Source organism: Hippocampus zosterae, chromosome 5 (genome assembly GCF_025434085.1).
Source record: "Hippocampus zosterae strain Florida chromosome 5, ASM2543408v3, whole genome shotgun sequence".
Lineage (NCBI taxonomy): Eukaryota > Metazoa > Chordata > Actinopteri > Syngnathiformes > Syngnathidae > Hippocampus > Hippocampus zosterae.
Genome location: NC_067455.1, coordinates 8,195,945 through 8,214,738, shown reverse-complemented (window position 1 = coordinate 8,214,738; position 18,794 = coordinate 8,195,945). Strand labels below are relative to the sequence as shown.

The window sequence follows — 18,794 nt, the reverse complement described above, 5'->3', positions numbered from 1 at the left end:
ACTCAACTCTTGCTGAAGAGCATCTCCATGTACAATATTCATTCATTCATTCATTCATCTTCCTAACCGCTTGATCCTCACTAGGGTCGCGGGGGGTGCTGGAGCCTATCCCAGCTGTCTCCGGGCAGTAGGCGGGGGACACCCTGAATTGGTTGCCAGCCAATCGCAGGGCACACAGAGACGAACAACCATTCGCACTCACACTCACACCTAGGGACAATTTAGAGTGTTCAATCAGCCTGCTACGCATGTTTTTGGAATGTGGGAGGAAACCGGAGCACCCGGAGAAAACCCACGCAAACCCGGGGAGAACATGCAAACTCCACATAGGGAGGCCGAAGCTGGAATCGAACCCGGTACCTCTGCACTGTGAAGCCGACGTGCTAACCACTGGACTACCGGGCCGCCCGTACAATATTCATCTATCTTTATTATTCTGCCCCAAGGTGGCCAAGGCATTTGCACCAGAAAGAGCAGCGCCAGGTTTACTGAATTGCAGCAAGAAATGTTGTAAAGTATAAATACAATTCCATTTCATTTAGATGATCACTGTATGTTTGAACAAAGGTCAAAGTTGAAATAACATGACAGGCAGGGGGCTGGAACGGATGAAAGACATTTCCATTTATTTCAATGGGCAAAGATGATTTGATTGATTGTTAGAAAAAAATTAATGTCTCACGGCACTACTGTTTGTATTTTTAGGAGAAAGGTGTTCAAACCCCAGTTTTGCCATTATAGGTGATGTATTTTGTGTGGAGTTTTGAGGAGAAATTATCATTTGAATCCAGTTTGGGATCAAGATGCAAATGTAACAAAATGTTCATGTGACGCTTTTTGCGTGTTTTGCGCAATGTTGCCGAAGCTAATGCAGCCTCAACATCGACCGTTTGCCTTTCATTTGTTCTTTGCGGCTATTCAAAGAAGGCAAAGCGTCCCCTTCCGTTACAGTGACGTTAAAAGAGTTGCAACATGATGGTTGATGCATCCGAGAGCTCCCTTTACCTTAGTAGTGATGCTATCGCGACGCATTGGAGTGCGACATGCTGCCATTTACGAGATTGATTTTGACCTTTTGTTTTATCTTTGCTCTTACTGTGTTCTTCTTTTGTGTGTGTGTGTGCGTTTATCTAAAAGGTTTTGTCTCACAACCTGAATGACAAATTGAATACTGTATATGCCGTCACTGCTTTTATTACAAACACAACTTTAATATTCCTTTTAACAAAGATTGTGTTGGTGTTGTGATATGTTCATTTGGGTTTTTCATGATGGGTGGGGTTTTTTTTCTGATAAGAAAGAAGACTTTATTGATTGACTTGTAGGAGCAGCATCATAGAAGCCAAAAAGGTCATGACAGTGAACCATTTTACATGTAAAAATTATTCATAAGATGCATGCGGTATATTGACAACAAAACATACAGTGTCTAAATACGTACACTATATGCATGAAAAAATGTGAAAATGTACAATGCAAGTTTGACAATTTATTTAATTTTGACATTCTTTACATTTAAGATTCCCAACTCTTTTCTGTATTCATTTAATTTAATCCATTGAGTAAATTTTATTCGTGTTTCGCTTGATATATTTTATTATTTTCTATATTTTTGGGAAAAAATCATAAATGCTTGCATCAATATATAATTTTTTTAATCAATATTTACACCGAAAACTAAAGTTTCGTCTGCTTTTTTATTAGTCCTTATAATTTACCATGTATTTTTGATTACTTTAGAAATGATCATTTATATTGTTTCACATTTTAATCAATAGTCTAGTTTATTATAGTTTTACATTCACCATTGTACTCTATTTTTACATGATTGTATGTTGGTGTTTTTTTAAACATTTAAGTGCAAGTTTGTATTTGTCTTTTACTTGATGTTTCTTGTCCCCCAAGTCAGTTGCAGTGCAGTCGAGCACCACTTGGGGGCAGCCTGACGACATCACAAGTTCTCAGAAGTACATCATTCCCACCGCCCCTACCCCCAACCCCCATCCTGCATCTCTGCATGCGAGTATAAAGCATCCCCTCCACACGGACGCTCTCAAGTACAAATAGCGCAGCGTCGCCTCTGAACGCAACATCTCTTCTACCCCCTACTGAGAACACCTCATCATCACCCTCATTATTCTACCTCGGGACGCCAACGGCCCTCCACCCTGCCCCCTCACTCCGGCCCTGCACTTTATTTTTTTCAAGTTGGTTCAGCAGGAGATTTTTGGAACACTTTCTTTCCCCATATCAGAGAGGACGAAGGCTGGGTTGAAGCCAGACAAGACGCTCTGTGGTCCGAACATGTCGACCACGTGGTGCTGCTGGGCTCTGCTTCTGTCAATCATCTCTCTGGTGAGCAACTCCCGTGTATTAAATCAGATTTGATTACGTACGTGATCATCTTTTTTTTTTTTTTTTTGCAACATTTTGCTTCAGAGTCCCGCTGAGGTTCTTTTGGGAGAAGGAAACCAAGTTAGACTTGGAATCAAAAATGTGGTCTGCTCCAATGTGTAGCTGAACTTTGATTTAAATTAAAGGAAAATTGATGGACATTTTAAATATCTAAGGGGGAGGGGGTGTCACATAGAATAAGTGAGTTTAAATTTAAGTGAAGAAAAATGATCAGAACTAATTTGACTTAGAATCATATTTTGGAACCATTTAAAGAACTAGTGTGTAATTATTTCAAAACTAACGCTAAGCTAGCTGTGAAAACTTTGATTTTAAGTGAGAAAAGAACGCGTTCGAAATAATTAGACTTGAATGTTTTTTTTTCTACAACAATAAATGACTAATGTGTAATTTTCCCATAAATAATACGATGGGTAACATTTTTAATTGAAGAAAAACTGATTAGACTTGCATCAATTGTTTTGGACCCACTTATAGGTCGAATGTGCAGTTTTCGCTCAACTAATGCTTAGCTATCGGTGACCATTTTTATCTTCATCATCACGTTATTTTGAGTCCATTGTGTATTTTATTTAAAGCAAATGCTGCTTTTACCTGAGTTATTTAATTATTCATTCATTCATTCATCTTCCGAGCCGCTTGATCCTCACTAGGGTCGCGGGGGGTGCTGGAGCCTATCCCAGTGGTCTTTGGGCAGTAGGCGGGGGACACCCTGAATCAGTTGCCAGCCAATCGCAGGGCACACAGAAACGAACAACCATTCGCACTCACACTCACACCGAGGGACAATTTAGAGTGTTCAATCAGCCTGCCACGCATGTTTTTGGGATGTGGGAGGAAACCGGAGCACCCGGAGAAAACCCACGCAGGCCCGGGGAGAACATGCAAACTCCACACAGGGAGGCCGGAGCTGGAATCGAACCCGGTACCTCTGCACTGTGAAGCCGACGTGCTAACCACTTGGCTACCAGGCCGCCCTATTTAATTATCTATTTGTTAATTATTAATTCAGCAAGAGTATTCTGACATCATTAAAGGTCCAAAGATGTGGTCCTAAGTTAGCTGTGAAAACTTTTTTTTTTTTAATTTAGTAAAAACATGAACGAATCAAGTTTATTGACATTAAACGGTCATGTATGTCATTCTTTTTCTGGGGCTTTCTGCTAAACACTTCATAAGGGAGTTAAATTCATAAAGGAAGCCCCTAAAGTCCTCTCCAGAAGTCCCTAAAACCAAAGCCGAAGTATTTAAGCTCAGATGAAACTTGAAGCCCTCAGTGGGAGGTTCAAGCTTTGTCTCTTGGTGAGCGAACTAACTCTGAGGTCATTTCTAAATCCTCGGTATAACGAAACTGGTCAGTCAGAGACCTAAAACCTTGGTGAAAGTCCTGAGCCCCTTAGACATGGATATGGCATTGACAGATTTTCAATACTCTTAACACCCAAAAACTACTGGAGGACTTGAGCCCTTAATGGAAGCTCCAAGAATGTTTAATGGAAGTCCTTAAAACCTTCATTGAAGTCCTTAATCCTAAATGGGAGCACGAAAACTAAAGAAACCCTCAATTCGAATCCTTGGTCATTGTTTTCTCTTCTCCCAGGAATATGTTCTTGACTTATTTGGTCATCTTTTGAGTTAATCAAAATAGGAACTACCATCCCCAATTATAAACACACTCAACAGTCATGAATGTAATTTTCCAAAAATGTACTAAAAGAAATCAATATAGACAAGTATACATTTTCCATCAGTATAATCAAAGCATTTTCTGCAGCAGGAGCACCTCGGGGAAGTTAAAAGAAAAAAGAAAGGAAAAAAGTGGCCATCTTGACGGTTTGTGACAAGCCAATTGCTTTAATCCCGCGTGAGCCGGTAACCCCGCCACCTCGCCATCCCGCCGTCCCGCCTGCTCTGATGAACGCGTCAACAAAGCAATCGGCAGAGAACAGCGGCCATAATCCGCGTACAAACTTCACTTAAAAAGCTCCCGCGGCGTTATCAGTGTTTAATTTGCATAGTGATGGAAAGAAGTCAATTACTATTAATTATTCTCTACAACTTCATTCCCATTATCCAATTGAATTTGCCGTCTTGAAAAGCATAAACTCAATTTCACAGCTGGCTAAACTTGCTAATAATTTAGACCCCCCCCCCCACACCAACCATACACACCGCCAGCCCCCTTTAATGCTACACACCGCTGCTAAGAAACTAACTCATTGTCGCATCCTAAACTCCTGAAGAACAAGTGGTGGACAGTCCGGGACAGCTGGCCGAAACACTGTCAGAATCATTAACCTACGGCAGGGGTGTCAAACTCAGATCCTGGAGGGCCCCGCTGTCCTGCATGTTTTCCAAGTCTCCCTGTTGCAACACACCTGATTCAAATGATGAGATCATCAGCAAGCTCTGCGCAAGCCTGGCATTGAACCTGTTCATTTGAATCAGGTGTGTTGCAAAAGGGAGACTTGGAAAACATGCAGGACAGCGGCCCTCCAGGACCCGAGTTTGACACCTACGGCTTTCAACTTCAATTCAATTCTGTGATATATATTGTTTTCAATCAGATTTCTGACTCTTTTTGTTGCGATGTCAATGTAATCTACTCAGGTCCTTCAGTCGTGAGCTCAGCGCGCTTTTTGCAGAAGAACAAACGTACCAGATTTGGTCAGAAATAATAAATGAAATAACCCAGATTTGGTCAGAAATTACACCAATTTGCAACTTTGGACCATTTCACCCGACTTTCTGGGTTCTTTTTTGATTAAAGAACCCAGAAAGTGGGTTCTATTGGATCCAAGTACGGTGGTACCTCTACTTACAAACGTCTCTTCAGACGAAATTTACAAGTTATGAAATGCCACAACAGGAAAATATTTCCTCTCCTTATGAAAAAATTTCAAGATACGAAAGGTAAAAGAATATACAGTATGGGCTGCCAGTCGTTGCTCTGAGTTTCCTGAACGCAACATACTTATAGCTGCTCTGCCATTGGCTACTCCCGAGCATCATCCTGGCATCCCATTGGCTAAGAGGGACCTCTACCGCATGTGTCTATGTGTGTCAAGAGATAAATAGATAGAAATGTGTCTAGGCAGCGTCCTCGTCATTCGCCCCTCGGGCCACGAGACGTTTTGATAGTTTTAGGTCAGTGGTTCGTTCTGAACCTGGGTTCGATCGAACCCCAGGGGTTCGGTGAGTCGGTCTCAGGGGTTCGACGGAGCCTCTGCTATGGAGGGTAAGACACACGTGACTCAACATGTTAATTAGTTATGACACGTCCGCTTGGCTACCACTGGCTGCCGATGATCACATGACATGGCTTGTCCAATCAGTGCTGTGGGAAATTCAGTTTGCTTTGTAGTCAACGTGTGACTGTCGTGATAGTACTGTACGTTGTTCAATTTTTTTTGAAAGTATACTTGTCCCTTGAAATGTTATTAACTTTTTTCTGTTTTTAATAAATGCATTTTTTTTAAATATCTTGAATTTAAAAAAATATATACGTACACCAGTCCGGTGATTGCTCACTATGCTGATGTTTGCCTTGGACATTTTCAAAGGGTTGTTAAAAGTCGACAAAAGCAAACGTCCTTGGATCAATTCCTTACAAAGCGCCAGGCAAAAACCACCTCTGAGAGAGAACAGGAACTCCGGCCTTCCTGTGCGGAGTTTGCATGTTCTCCCCAGTGCCTACATGGGTTTTCTCCGGGTACTCCAGTTTCCTCCCACATTCCAAAAAAAACGTGCATGACAAGTTAATGGAACACTCTAAATTGTCCCGAGGTGTGATTGTGAGTGCGAATGGTTGTTTGTCCATATGTGCCCTGTGATTGGCTGGCAACCAATTTAGGGTCTGTCTGAAGACTGCTGGGAGACACCCCACAACCCATGTGAGGATAGGCAGATCAGAAAATGGATCGATGGATGCTATAGATTAAATGCCTGGCACAGTTGGGTGCTGGTATCTTTGTTTTTGTTTTTTGTTTTTTTTTAATAGAGAATTAATGTTTTAAGAGGGACGTTAGGCCAGGTCAGTACGAGGTACAAATGCACTGCAGAACACAGATCATAAGACATGTACATCACATGTTCTCGTAATCATCACGTTTCCCCCCACGGGAACCTTTCCAAATCTCTTTGAAGCTAGTGTGGAGAAAGTCTGATTATGCATTTTCTCCTGTGGCTACCTCCAAAAGTGCAAGCTAGTTTCTTGGTCCTCGTCTTCAAACCGGTTCCTCTCGCATATCATGAGTGTGAGGTCACGCCGGTAATTGTGGCCCCGACTCCTCTGGAGATAAGGCACCTGTGATTTCCTGACACTCTGATGTGTCATCTTCTCTGATGCCCTCAGGTAGCACTTTGATACAACAGCTACACCCACCGAGTGAGGCCCTGGAAGCCCGTTGAAACTGAGTGCATCGCTTTTGTCGAAGTCCTTCAACCTAAAAAGAAGGACCTAAACCCTTTATGGAGGACTCCAAAACAATGATTGGTTTTAGGAGGTGTTCTAAAGCGGGTCCAAACTGGGGGTCGGCAACCCGCGGCTCAACAGCCGCTCTTTAGCGCCGCTCTAGTGGCCCCCTGGAGCTTTTGTAAAAAAGCTTGAAAATTGAAAACGATGGGGAAGGGAAATATATATTTTTGTTTTAGTATGGATCCTGCAAGAGGACAAACATGACAATCATTCTTAACATTTTCCAATGCTTTAAAAATGTGTTAATAGGTTGCGTGAGATGGAGTTAAAGGCAATACAATACAATACAATACAATACAGCTTTATTTAGATCGAGCTTTCACAACTGCTGCAGCTGTAACAAAGCACTTGAACATTTAAAATACGACGTACAATGAGAATATTTATCCATATATAAGGCGCATGATAAAGCTTGGCTTTTAATAAAATTGAATGCTAATAGATGAATTCAATTTCAATACATAATTCCATGACAGATGTACAGTATTTAAGTTCAGTATGCTTTCCCATTGACTCTTAACCCATTCATGCACCACTAACGATAACCTGTAACCTGATAGGCTGTCCACTGTACTAACCGATGTCCCTGAAAGGGTTAAATCCAATCAAGCATTTGCCAGATGTGATGTAAACACACTATTTGTATCCAATCGTAGAGCATTGTATCTAATATATAAATACATACCGCATATATTTCAGCAACCACTAGCGTTTGCCCGCTCTATGTGCTCCAGTTACGCACATTTCAAATCGCACACACTTGCCATTAAGGCCATTGCGTGTGTGTGTTTGGGGGGGTATCGGTATAGAATGTGGCGGCACTTGTTTATCTTCAAAGTGCGGCGGGCGGCCTACGTGTGTTATCTCCCGGCTCGGCAGCGTGTAGATAGCATTGAGTTTGTCCAACAAGCGACAACGACTTTTGTGTGTGTGTGTGTGTGTGTGTGTGTGTGTGTGTTATCTGCTCTCGTCCCGCCCGCCCAGGATGCCGCCACACAGTTGGAAAAACCTGGAATAATATTAAAGCCCCCTTCAATAGTCTTTCCGGCGGTAAACGGGGCTGCGTTAAATGTAAATGCAAATGAATTATCCAAGCCTTGAGCAATAAAATGTTCCATTGCGGTGATAATGACACTTTTTGTAAGAAGGGATGTTGGCTTCTTTTATGTTTTTATTTTTATTTTTTTTGTGACAGAAAATACAATTGGGGGAAAAAACAAAGACAGAGGACTCAAAAGCAAAGCTAAACACAGAATGGGTTCCGATAAAACGAATGAACATCATCGCAGTCCTTCGTTGTTCAAACGAATGCTGACTGACGGTCAATGCGCTATTTGCAAAAATATATAAACAATGCATGTTTAAAAAAAAAAACTATTAAATAAGGATTTATACATATTTTTCTCAAGCTTGTACAACACATATACATAGACATATAAATGCTTTAAATGGCCGAGTTGGTTGGTTAACATTTCAGGATTTCAAATGCTAAATCCACAAGGCTGAGTTGAGTGACACCCGTAAACCGATTTTGTAAAATATGGTCATGAATGAAAGTGCAACTATGTTCCAAGTCACTTGGGAAACGTGCGCCTCAGCATCATGAATGCCTGCCACGTGGTGGTGTTCTTCGAGGTCGTTTGCGAGACAGATGATCGTTTGAGAGTCTCCTGGCAGATAACTGATGATGTTTCCCGCTGTCACCATCAATATTATTTCTGCCACTCGTCTTTGTCGCTTTTACCCGATAAAACAACTTTTTCTAGCCTTCGTGTACGCCCTCGCGACTCACAACGGCAATGCAAAGTGACAACTCTCGCGAGGAGCTGATGTCATTTACTAACGCAATTCCATTTTCTAAAGTGACTCTGGAAGCCACGCCCCTTGAAGGCACATATCCAATACACAAGTACTCAAGTCAAGTCAAGTCAAGTCAACAGTATTTATAGAGCACTTTCAAACAGCCATCGCTGCATACAAAGTGCTGTACATGGAGCGATTTAACATATACAATAAACAGTAAGACGAATCAGTAATAAGTAATAAGTAATAAGGCGGTAGAAAGCACCAAGCAGTAAAACCAATAGCAAATCTAAGTCATGCTGAGTCAAACGCCAAAGAATACAAGTGAGTTTTGAGGAGGGATTTAAAGATGGGCAGCGAGGAGGCTTGCCGAATGTTCAGTGGGAGGTCATTCCAGAGAGATGGACCAGCAACAGAAAAGGCTCGATCCCCTCTGAGCCTCAGTTTAGTTCTTGGTACGTCTAGCAAAGACTGGTCCACAGACCTGAGGCGCCGGGCAGGGGTGTAGGGGCGTATGAGCTCAGAGAAGTAAGGTGGCGCGAGATTATTCAGAGATTTGAAAACAAAGCGGAGGATCTTAAAAATAATTCTAAAATGAATGGGGAGCCAGTGAAGGGATGCCAAAGTAGGAGTTATATGCTCCCTCTTACGAGTACCAGTCAAGAGGCGAGCAGCGGCATTCTGTACCAGCTGAAGGCGCTTGATGGAGGACTGGCTGACTCCAAAGTACAGGGCGTTGCAGTAATCGAGCCGGGATGTGACAAAGGCATGAATTACTGTCTCAAAGTGTTCATGTGAGAGGAAAGGTTTTATTTTGGCCAGCTGTCTAAGGTGAAAGAAGCTGGATTTAACAACGGCACCAATTTGCCGATCGAGTTTGAAATCACTGTCCAGTTTAAGTCCCAAGTTTGAGACCGTTGATTTCAGATAAGGAGAGAGGGGGCCCAAGTCTACAGGATGGAATGTACAAGGTCCACTGGGGCCAAACAATATCACCTCTGTCTTCTTTTCGTTGAACTTCAAGAAATTTTGTGCCATCCAGGTTTTGATTTCTTCCAGACAGGATAGGAGTGGCCTTAATGAGAAGGTGTCTTTCTTGCTCAGTGGGACATAGATCTGGCAGTCATCTACATAGCAGTGGAAAGGAATACCATGTTTCCTTAAGATGGAACCCAATGGGAGCAGATACAGCGAGAACAGCAGAGGCCCCAGAATTGAGCCCTGTGGAACACCACATGACAGGGGAGCAGTGCGTGATTCAGAGCAGCCAAGGCTGACACAAAAGGTCCTGTCAGCTAGATAGGACCTAAACCAATCAAGAGCACTCCCGCCAATGCCCACCAAGTGCTGCAAACGAGTCAGCAGAATACTGTGATCCACTGTATCAAATGCTGCAGTTAAGTCCAATAAAACCAGACACACGTGGTCTCCAGAGTCATTCTCGACAACATATGGTAATTTTATAATTTATGATAAGATTTTTTTAAAAGATGTGCATATGTTTGTACTTTGCAAAAAAGTGCCGTCATATTTGAAATTCTGGGCGACTTAAAAAGCATTTTGGACAAAAAAAAAATTCCAAATGATGCAGTGAACTCCCATCTATCACATGGGGTGCATTCCAGACCCATGATAGATGAATTATCACAATCTTGAGAGGCCATATAAAAACTGTTATTTCTTAATCGTTCAATCCCACACATTTCATATGCATTTGAACTTACGAAAAAACTCTTAGAATTACACTGGTAAACAGCAAATTCGAATCAGAGATGACTTTATGTGTCCCTCAATGTTCTTTGTAACGCCAATTTCAAAAATGCGTTGACATTTTTCTAGCACATCAGGTTTTTGAGATCTTTTCATTTTTTTCTGTTATTAAAATTGACCTATGAAAGCTTGCGCTTGACGGATTTTACCATGCCTTGTAATTTATAGCTATTGTTTCAGAGAACAATTACACTTGTTGCTGAATTTCATAAATATTACTAAATGTGACTGTTACTTATTGTAATCATTATTATTCGTATTAATATGACAATCTGTTGTGCTAGGAGAAAAAAAACAAGGCTCGATTCTGAATCAGGGCAGAAAATTAATTGAGAAAATTTGAGTTGCATCTCACATGAAATAAAAATGTCAATATGGTGTTACCAGACTATTCTTCCTGTCAAAAAATGGGAGATAATATCACTTTGAGGAAACGTGAAGAAAGACTCGCTCACTCACATCGCTTTCCATATAAGAGGCAAGGCATGCTCACTTGATTCTGTTTATACTACAACAAAGGTGTTAAAGTCATTATAAACCTTCAAACACTGCCACTTTAACACACCCAGAGCAGCTGTTGTTTACGCTGCATCTCTTCCGGTCGAGCTCACTGCCGCCTGGCATATTGTGGCGCAATACGGTAGGACACACAAGGCGCTCAACTCTAAATTTGACTTGCCTGTACACACGATATCTTGAAAATGTGCCCTATATCAACTTCTGTGCACAATAAAAACATAATAGGTTTTTGCTTACTGCCCCCGCTGGCCAGGAGGAACCACTGCGGCATCATTAAACCAGGGCGATCGATATTTCCCCAGGCCTGGCAAAGTCATCTCGGTGTGACAGCTGACCTTTAAACAGCACCACACAATCACCTTGAGGCACACACACACACACACACACACACACACACACACACACACACACACACACACACACACACACACACACACACACACACACGAGTTCCAATCTCCCTCAATTGGGATTACAGGTTGGTGCTCTAATCCACCGCGCGATTGTGCCGCTAATCCTGTCAGGTGTGCTTCCACACGCCAGCTAATTACATGTCGCCCAAACACACAGGAAGAAGAACTCGTAGGTGTGACATCGTATCTGGAGAAATCCCATCCCTATTTTTTCCGGCACAACTTCTGAGTCCTTTTGGCAGCCATCTTGTGCGCGCATGTGCGTGCGTGCGTGTGTGTTTGTGTGTGTGTGTTCATGTGTAAAGCAGCTTCCTGACATCCCTTCATGTGACGGCGGCGCCTCTGTTGAGACTTAACCCACTTAGCTGAGAAGCTTCCGGAATCACTTTTATGACTCAGAATAGAAAAGTACAACTTTTCACCAGTGGCGATGATCATGGCCAGCAGACACTCTCAGAAGCAGTAACCTTCATGTAACCTAAATTCTAATATTTTTTTCCATTTTCATACGTATTTACTCCCAACAGTCCGCTGTGGCTATTTTGAATGATAAGATAAGATATCCTTTATTAGATTTGCAGCCTCCAGCAGCAAGAATGAAGGTAGAAAGAAGAAAGAGGAAAAAAAAATAGTAGTAGTAGTATTTAGTCGTGTGTGTGTGTGTGTGTGTGCATTACATCATCGCTTCTACGTGTTTTCTTTCTTTTGCGAGACTCTTTGTAGTATTTTGACCAGTCACAAGCTCCTCTAACAGTTACATTTTTAACGATCTGCCATGTTTTCCGAGCAACAAACAGTGAGCTCCTCAAAGTGTCATCCAATGCTGCCAACTGTTCGCGATAGTTGTGATTTTTTCTTGCCTTAATGGCATTTCATGTCAATGATGCTCAAAAGCATTAAAGACCTGAAAAATATATTGTGTTGTACGTGCTTTGAAAATATGCATAGGGAGTATTTAAATAGAGCATCGATGTGGATTTCACGTATTGCAGATGTGGTTTGGAACGTAACCATCGCCATGGAGGGAGGATTACTCTCAATACAAACTGTACAAATAAAATACTCTTTTGAAATATTAGAAGAGACTGTGAAATATTGCCAGTGTACATTTAAATTTGGTATATTTCTGGTATGCTTTTTTTTTTCTTTTCGTTCTTTTTAAAAATATTTTTTTCACTTCATGTTTACTTTGTAAAGCGGCACATAGTGTATTTGAAGTCGTCGTTTTAATGTAAAAATGAAGAAGAGTCCACTTTCCAGCTGCTTGCTCCGCACTTTGTGAGACGCCAGTCCGTTGAACTTGTCCGTCCTGAAGGAGCTTTATGTCAAGGCGTAATGGCGCCATAAATCCCGAGCGGGAAGTCGTAGCCGCCGCCCGCTGCTGAATTTATCTTCTGATAATACATTATGTCGGTCAGCACGTGCGAGACAAAAGCCGCGCTTCATTAACATCGTTTAATCGTGCCGCTGAGCCATAAAACATTCCAATTCATTCCTCATCTCACCAGTGCAAATATTTTACTTTTTAAAAATCCTGCGGTGACTTCTTTTGGGGGGTGGGGGGGGGGGAATCTTTGCACGTTTTTACCACGGCAATCGGCTCGTCCATCACGGTGTTCTCTTCAAAAACAACCGGAGGCCATCTTTCTCCAAAAGTCCGAGTGCACAAAGCCGCCGCGTCCTTCGCGGGGAAAGATCATTCACGGTGTCACACAATGCACCTCAGCCGCATGAAAGAGGGCCTTATTTTCACTCTATTGATCGGCCCGGCGAAGATACCAAAAAAAAAAAAGTGGCGAAGGCTATGCTCAGATGGATCTGCTGTCACGTCGAGGCGAGGGTCTCGTCGCATAGTTGGCGCTGTCATCCGCGGGATTGTTGGAGATGACTCATACATCATCCGGGGGGTGGGGGCACGTTCGATGGGGGAGGAGTGGGGGGGGGGGGGGTTAAGAAGGCCCTCCGTCTTGATTTAGACGACACACCAAAGCCGTTTGGCGCTCCGTAAGCGTCGGTGGCGAACGTCAGCGCTTTCTCGAACGGGTGATGATGGACGGCGCGAATGTGTTGCCCGACGGAGGAAGCTACAAAGTCGAGCTGCTGTGACACTTGTTCTCAACTCGGGACAATTGTGTACAGTTACTTGGAACTGCAGCTTCCATGTTGAGGTTCTTGAAGAAATCAACCACAAACATACGTTTGTGTACATTGATTTGAATAACCACATTGAAAAGTGACGCTCATCTTTGTCACCCAGGTGCTCCAAGCTGACTCGAAATCGGCAAACGGCAAATCCAAAATGAAGTCATACTGGTCCGCGAGTAGCAAGGCGGCTCAAACGCTGTCAGTCAGCCGCCTTCTGGCCCACCCGCTGGATGGCAAGGAGAACTTCACCTCGGTGGACCTGGACTTCCACATGGAGGAGGATTTGGACTCTGACTCCAAGCAGTGGACCTGGCTTTCCAACTCTTCGGTGTCTTCGGCCTTGGAGGGGCGCTCCCGGGCAAAGAGGAGGCCAATCGTGAAGACGGGCAAGTTCAAGAAGATGTTCGGTTGGGGAGACTTCCACTCCAACATCAAGACGGTCAAACTCAACCTGCTGATCACCGGCAAGATCGTGGACCACGGCAACGGTACTCTATAGCTCCGCGTTGGCTCGATGAACAGTCCGGATGTTTTCATGACTTGACGTAAGAGTTAAGTTCCCTGAGTGACTGAGCTCGTAACTCAATTTACAAAAGAAAAAAAAACATCTCCAATCGAAATGAATTGAAAACCAGAACCACAAATCACCAACTTTTTGGTGACATTTTTTTCATGTTCAAACTGATTTAAAAAAAACAACAATAACAAGAACGGGTCTGGGTTGCTGGCAGGCCAGTGAAAACTCACACCATTTTACTACGAAGGCCCCCTCTTGTAATATGTACAGAATGTGGCTTGGCATTGTTGAAATAACCGGGGATGGCCATGAAAAGGACGTTGCTTGGATGGCAGCAAGTGTGCCCCAAAACCTGTCTGCACCTTTCAGCATTCATGGACCTTTTCCTCTTTGGTGGGGAAGACATGACGGCCATGATTTTCACAAACAATTTGAAATGTGGACTCGTCAGACCACAACACAATTTTTCAATTTGGGTCAATTAATCTCCGATGAGGTCGGGGCCAGAGAAGCCCGCAATGTTTCTTGTTGTTGCTGATGTATGGCATTCACTTTGTTTGAGTTTTCACTTACATTTGTACAGTTCCCTGTTGAGAAGAAGACAAGGACTGTAAATGCAAACAAACAATGATCAGTTTGAACATTACCGTATTGGCCCCAATATAAGACGGTGTTTTTTGCATTGAAATAAAACTAAAAAAGTGGGGGTCGTCTTATATTTGGGGTCTAGACGTTATACCCATTCGCGACGCTAGATGGCGCCAGATATCATTGAAGCGAATGCTGAACTTGACTCCCCAGGCCAAAGAGAACCCCTGCCAAGAAGAGTAAAAATAAAAATAGCGGTAGCACGAAGAAGAAAAATAAAAAATAGCGGTAAGAACGAAAAGGGAAGAAAATAATAGAAGAGATAACAGAAAATGGAGAAACGTAGCGACAATCTGGAGAAAAGTGGATCGAAGATCGGCCAGGTTAACCGGCAGCTGAGGAGAAGCTATGATGTCATTTACGTTTCAAAAACCAGAAGCCATTCAGTTACGAATGTGATTCCACTTTAGTTTACATATTTAAATGTTCAGATCTTAAGATTTGCATGAGGCAAAATAACATGCTTTTTCTCTCAAATATATTGTTAGAATCATTAGTTTCAGATATACTGTCATTATTTTCTGTATAAAAAATAATTTGGTGTTCAAAAAGTATTTTTTCAAACTAGAGTCTTGAAAAAGAGGGGGATGTCTTATAATCAGGCCCGTCTTGTATTCGGGCCAATACGGTAAATGTCATGCATTTGTCGCGTATTCAGTGGTTGAGCAGTAGGTTGAAGATGATTTGCAAATGTGGTGCTCTGCTTTTATTGACACTAGATCCCAACTTCATTTGGATCGGGCTTTATACTTTGCTACTTCCATGTCATTTCCAGGTACCTTCAGCGTCTACTTCCGACACAACTCCACCGGGCAGGGCAACGTGTCTGTCGGGCTCGTACCGCCCAGCAAGGCGGTGGAGTTCCATGTCCATCACCATCACCGCCACCACCAGCAGCAGAACCCCCATCAGCAGGATCTGCGTGTCCAGCAGCAGACGGCGTTGGAGAGCAAGGAGAGCAAGCTGTTCAACTGCCGCGTGGAGTACGAGAAGGTGGAACGCGGCACCCGCAACTCGCTGTGCGCCCACGACCCCTCGCAGAGTTGCCCTCAGGACCAGACCCAGAGTCATGTCTCCTGGCTGTGCTCCAAACCCTTCAAAGTCATCTGCATCTTCATCACCTTCCACAGCACCGACTACAAGCTGGTGCAGAAGGTGTGTCCCGACTACAACTACCACAGCGACACGCCCTACACGCCCACCGGTTGACGGACGACCGAGGAGGAGGAGGAAGAGGAAAGCGGACTCATCCTGGTCCCCGACCCGGAGGCCGGCGACGGGGCGTTCAGGGAAGCTTGGACGACTCCCTCAAAGGGAATCATGTAAATACTTGGACGGCACTCAGACAGCCTTTTATCTTGTCTTTGTTTTCTTTGTCATCCGTTGCTTTTTCCGCCTCAATCGCAGACGCCAATCAGACGGCAGCAATCAGTTGGCGGGGCTTGATAGGAAATTTAGATTTCAAGTGATCTGTTGCTCATCCCGGGGAGTTCCGTACCAGACTCGCCTCTAAAGTATGCACTTTCGAGAGACCATATTGAAAAAAAACAAAAAAACTCAAGTGTGTTTTCACTTTTGGAAAACAAAAAAGCTTTCCAGCCCATCGCAGGGCACACATAAATAAGCAACCATTCACACGTATGCTTTTGGCGGGATGTCAAACTCACCGCACACGTATTTTCAGCGGCTATTTTTAAACCGCAACAACAACAACAACAACAACAACAACAAAAATGCTTTATTGTTCTTAAGTTCTATAAAAATGGGTCGCGACTTGGCAACAATAGGAAAAGGCGACTCCGGGGTGACCGCAGATGACAACCACTCTTCTAAACTGAAATCACGGTGCTTTCAAATTCCTCACATATTGCGCAAATGTGCACGACAAAAAAAAAATGTTTTCAAATCTTTTTTTTTTGCACTTGCTCAAATCACTATTCAGTTGCATTATGGGGGGGGGGGATGCTATGTTTTTAGCAATTTGCCGACAATTTATCAATATGTTGGAACCTCCAATTTCAAATGCGTGTTTTCCAGCTCGTTCGAACGAATTTGCCAGTCCAAAATGTTGACACCGCATTAGCTTCCTTTTGTACAAGTAGACTTGGTAGCGCAGCGCATGAAGCTTCAAACTAGAAATGACAAAAGGAATATTATAGTCGATCGCTACGATGCAGATTTTGTCTTGTCGCGGCGAAAGTCTGGAACGTAACCCTCGTGATAAAGGAGGGATTACTGAAGTCGGTTGTACGAACAGCATAAACGTATTCATTAAATACCTTCTTCCATGCACTGGAAGAACATTTTATCGCTCTTCCTGTCACGATACATCTCAGGCATAGTTAGATGAACAAACATTACGTCATTTGTCGTAACCAAATCACCATTTTGGGACCAACTGTCTGCTGAGCGACTGAATTTCTTTTCTGGCGGCTATCTGCACTTTTATTTTTCCTCTACATGTAATGGCCTTGAGATGCCAGAAGATGCCGGCAAGGCGCTGGCTAATAGGAAAGTAGTAATCTGTATTTTTACAGTTTGCTAAGGCCACAAACACACCAGCGTCTTTGTATCTTTGCCAAACCAAATCATCTATAAGACTTTTTTTTTTTAAAGCTAATGTTACAGTAAGGATGTGAAAGTGTTTTGGGATTACAATTTGGGGACTTTAAAGGGGAAGTAAACCCCCCCCAAAAAATTAGTAAGAATCCATTGTGTGTTGCCAGCACTTAAAATATGATATTCTGACTAATATTGTGTCCCTAAATTCGAGTTAATTCATCAAAATGGCACATATAATGTAGACTTGGAAAAAAAAAGAATGTGGGCGGGGTTTAGTTCCCTTTTATGCAATTAATATTGGCAGTTCAAATAATTTTTGGGGCGGTGGGGGGTGGGCATCAGGTTTTGTTCACAGATTTTAAGGGGTTTACTGTACTTATTCCATGTTGCAAGCTGTCACGTATTAAAAATGTGTTTATCGTGCGTCATGTGTTAAAAGGAGCCCTGAACATGTGGGGTGTGACCAATCCCATCCAGTGTATTAATAAACTGTACACAAACAAATATGAGACGCCGATTGTTTTCCGCTCTTCTTATCCTAAAATTATAAATCTACAGCCAGCCGACCTTTAGCAATCTGACGCTCCTGCGATGGAAGAACGTAGCGGGTGGGGAGAATCACACATCCCGATGAAAACCAAGCGAGACGTTATCTTCTACTCTCCCTGTATGTATTATTTTTGCATTTTCTGCTCCTTTTGTGTGTTTGCCTTGACTTAAGGGGTTCAAGCTCACAGAGAGAATTGGAACGAACCATGGAGGGATACATCAAAGGTAAGTTTTTTTTAATTCTTTTTAAAAAACCAACAGCAGTTACTTCTTTTTGTCCTTCCGACACAATTTTTGTTGCGAAAATGTTACTTAAAGAAAATACATTCGAGATTGAATACTACTTTCTTTTTTTCTTGGAAAATGTACTTTTTCTACAAAAAAGAAATATTCTACTCACGTTTTTTCTTCATTTTTTTTTAAATCAAAAAGCAATTTTGATTGTTTTTTTATCTTAGAGAAACTGTTGTATGAAGAGCTTCAAAAATATACATTAAAAAAGTTATTGAGAAAACATTTTTAGGAAGAAATACAACTGCATTCGCAAATATCAATATTATTTCTTTTTTAAAAACTTTGATCAAACACAAATATGAAATATGATTTTTTCCTCCATCATAGCTTTTTTTAATTATTAAAAAAACCTTTCTATTAAAAAGAGTATAGATTTTTTGAGACAAAAAAGCTATTATATAAAAGCTATTTAAAAATACATTTGACTTAAAATACAACTTGTAAAATTATTCCATTTTACGCGGGAAAAAAATATTTTTCTTGGAAAACTACGTTTTAAAAAAGAGAATAATATGGAAAATACATTTTTGGAGGTAATAATTTAATCATTTGAGATTTTTTTTTCTACAAATAAAATGACTATCCAAAACATGTCTCTCGAAAGAATCCGACTTTCGTCTTTCTTACGGCATGTGAGGAACCAGCAGGGGGCGCTAATGGCACCTCTTGAACGATCAGCATG

At 42.2% G+C, this 18,794-nt stretch overlaps 2 protein-coding genes across 2 annotated transcripts in view; one reads left to right on the top strand and one right to left on the bottom strand.

The window, feature by feature from the left end:
* The window catches only part of septin7b (septin 7b), a 169,184-nt gene that overhangs the window by 54,534 nt on the left and 95,856 nt on the right, over positions 1–18,794 (bottom strand). The gene's annotated exons all lie outside the window — the stretch shown is intronic.
* On the top strand, positions 2,002–18,240 carry LOC127600954 (neurexophilin-1). The gene is made up of 3 exons (XM_052065895.1): positions 2,002–2,355; positions 13,655–14,030; positions 15,483–18,240. Exons 1-3 carry the CDS (start codon positions 2,305–2,307, stop codon positions 15,914–15,916), a joined length of 861 nt encoding a protein of 286 aa, XP_051921855.1. The 5' UTR covers positions 2,002–2,304; the 3' UTR covers positions 15,917–18,240.

What these genes read in the sequence shown, in the direction of transcription:
- LOC127600954 (XM_052065895.1), top strand. Translation starts at nt 2,305, where the DNA reads ATGTCGACCACGTGGTGCTGCTGGGCTCTGCTTCTGTCAATCATCTCT. An exon ending in TTCTGTCAATCATCTCTCTG is followed by an intron (nt 2,356 to 13,654) that starts GTGAGCAACTCC and finishes TTTGTCACCCAG; the next exon opens with GTGCTCCAAGCTGACTCGAA. An exon ending in GATCGTGGACCACGGCAACG is followed by an intron (nt 14,031 to 15,482) that starts GTACTCTATAGC and finishes TGTCATTTCCAG; the next exon opens with GTACCTTCAGCGTCTACTTC.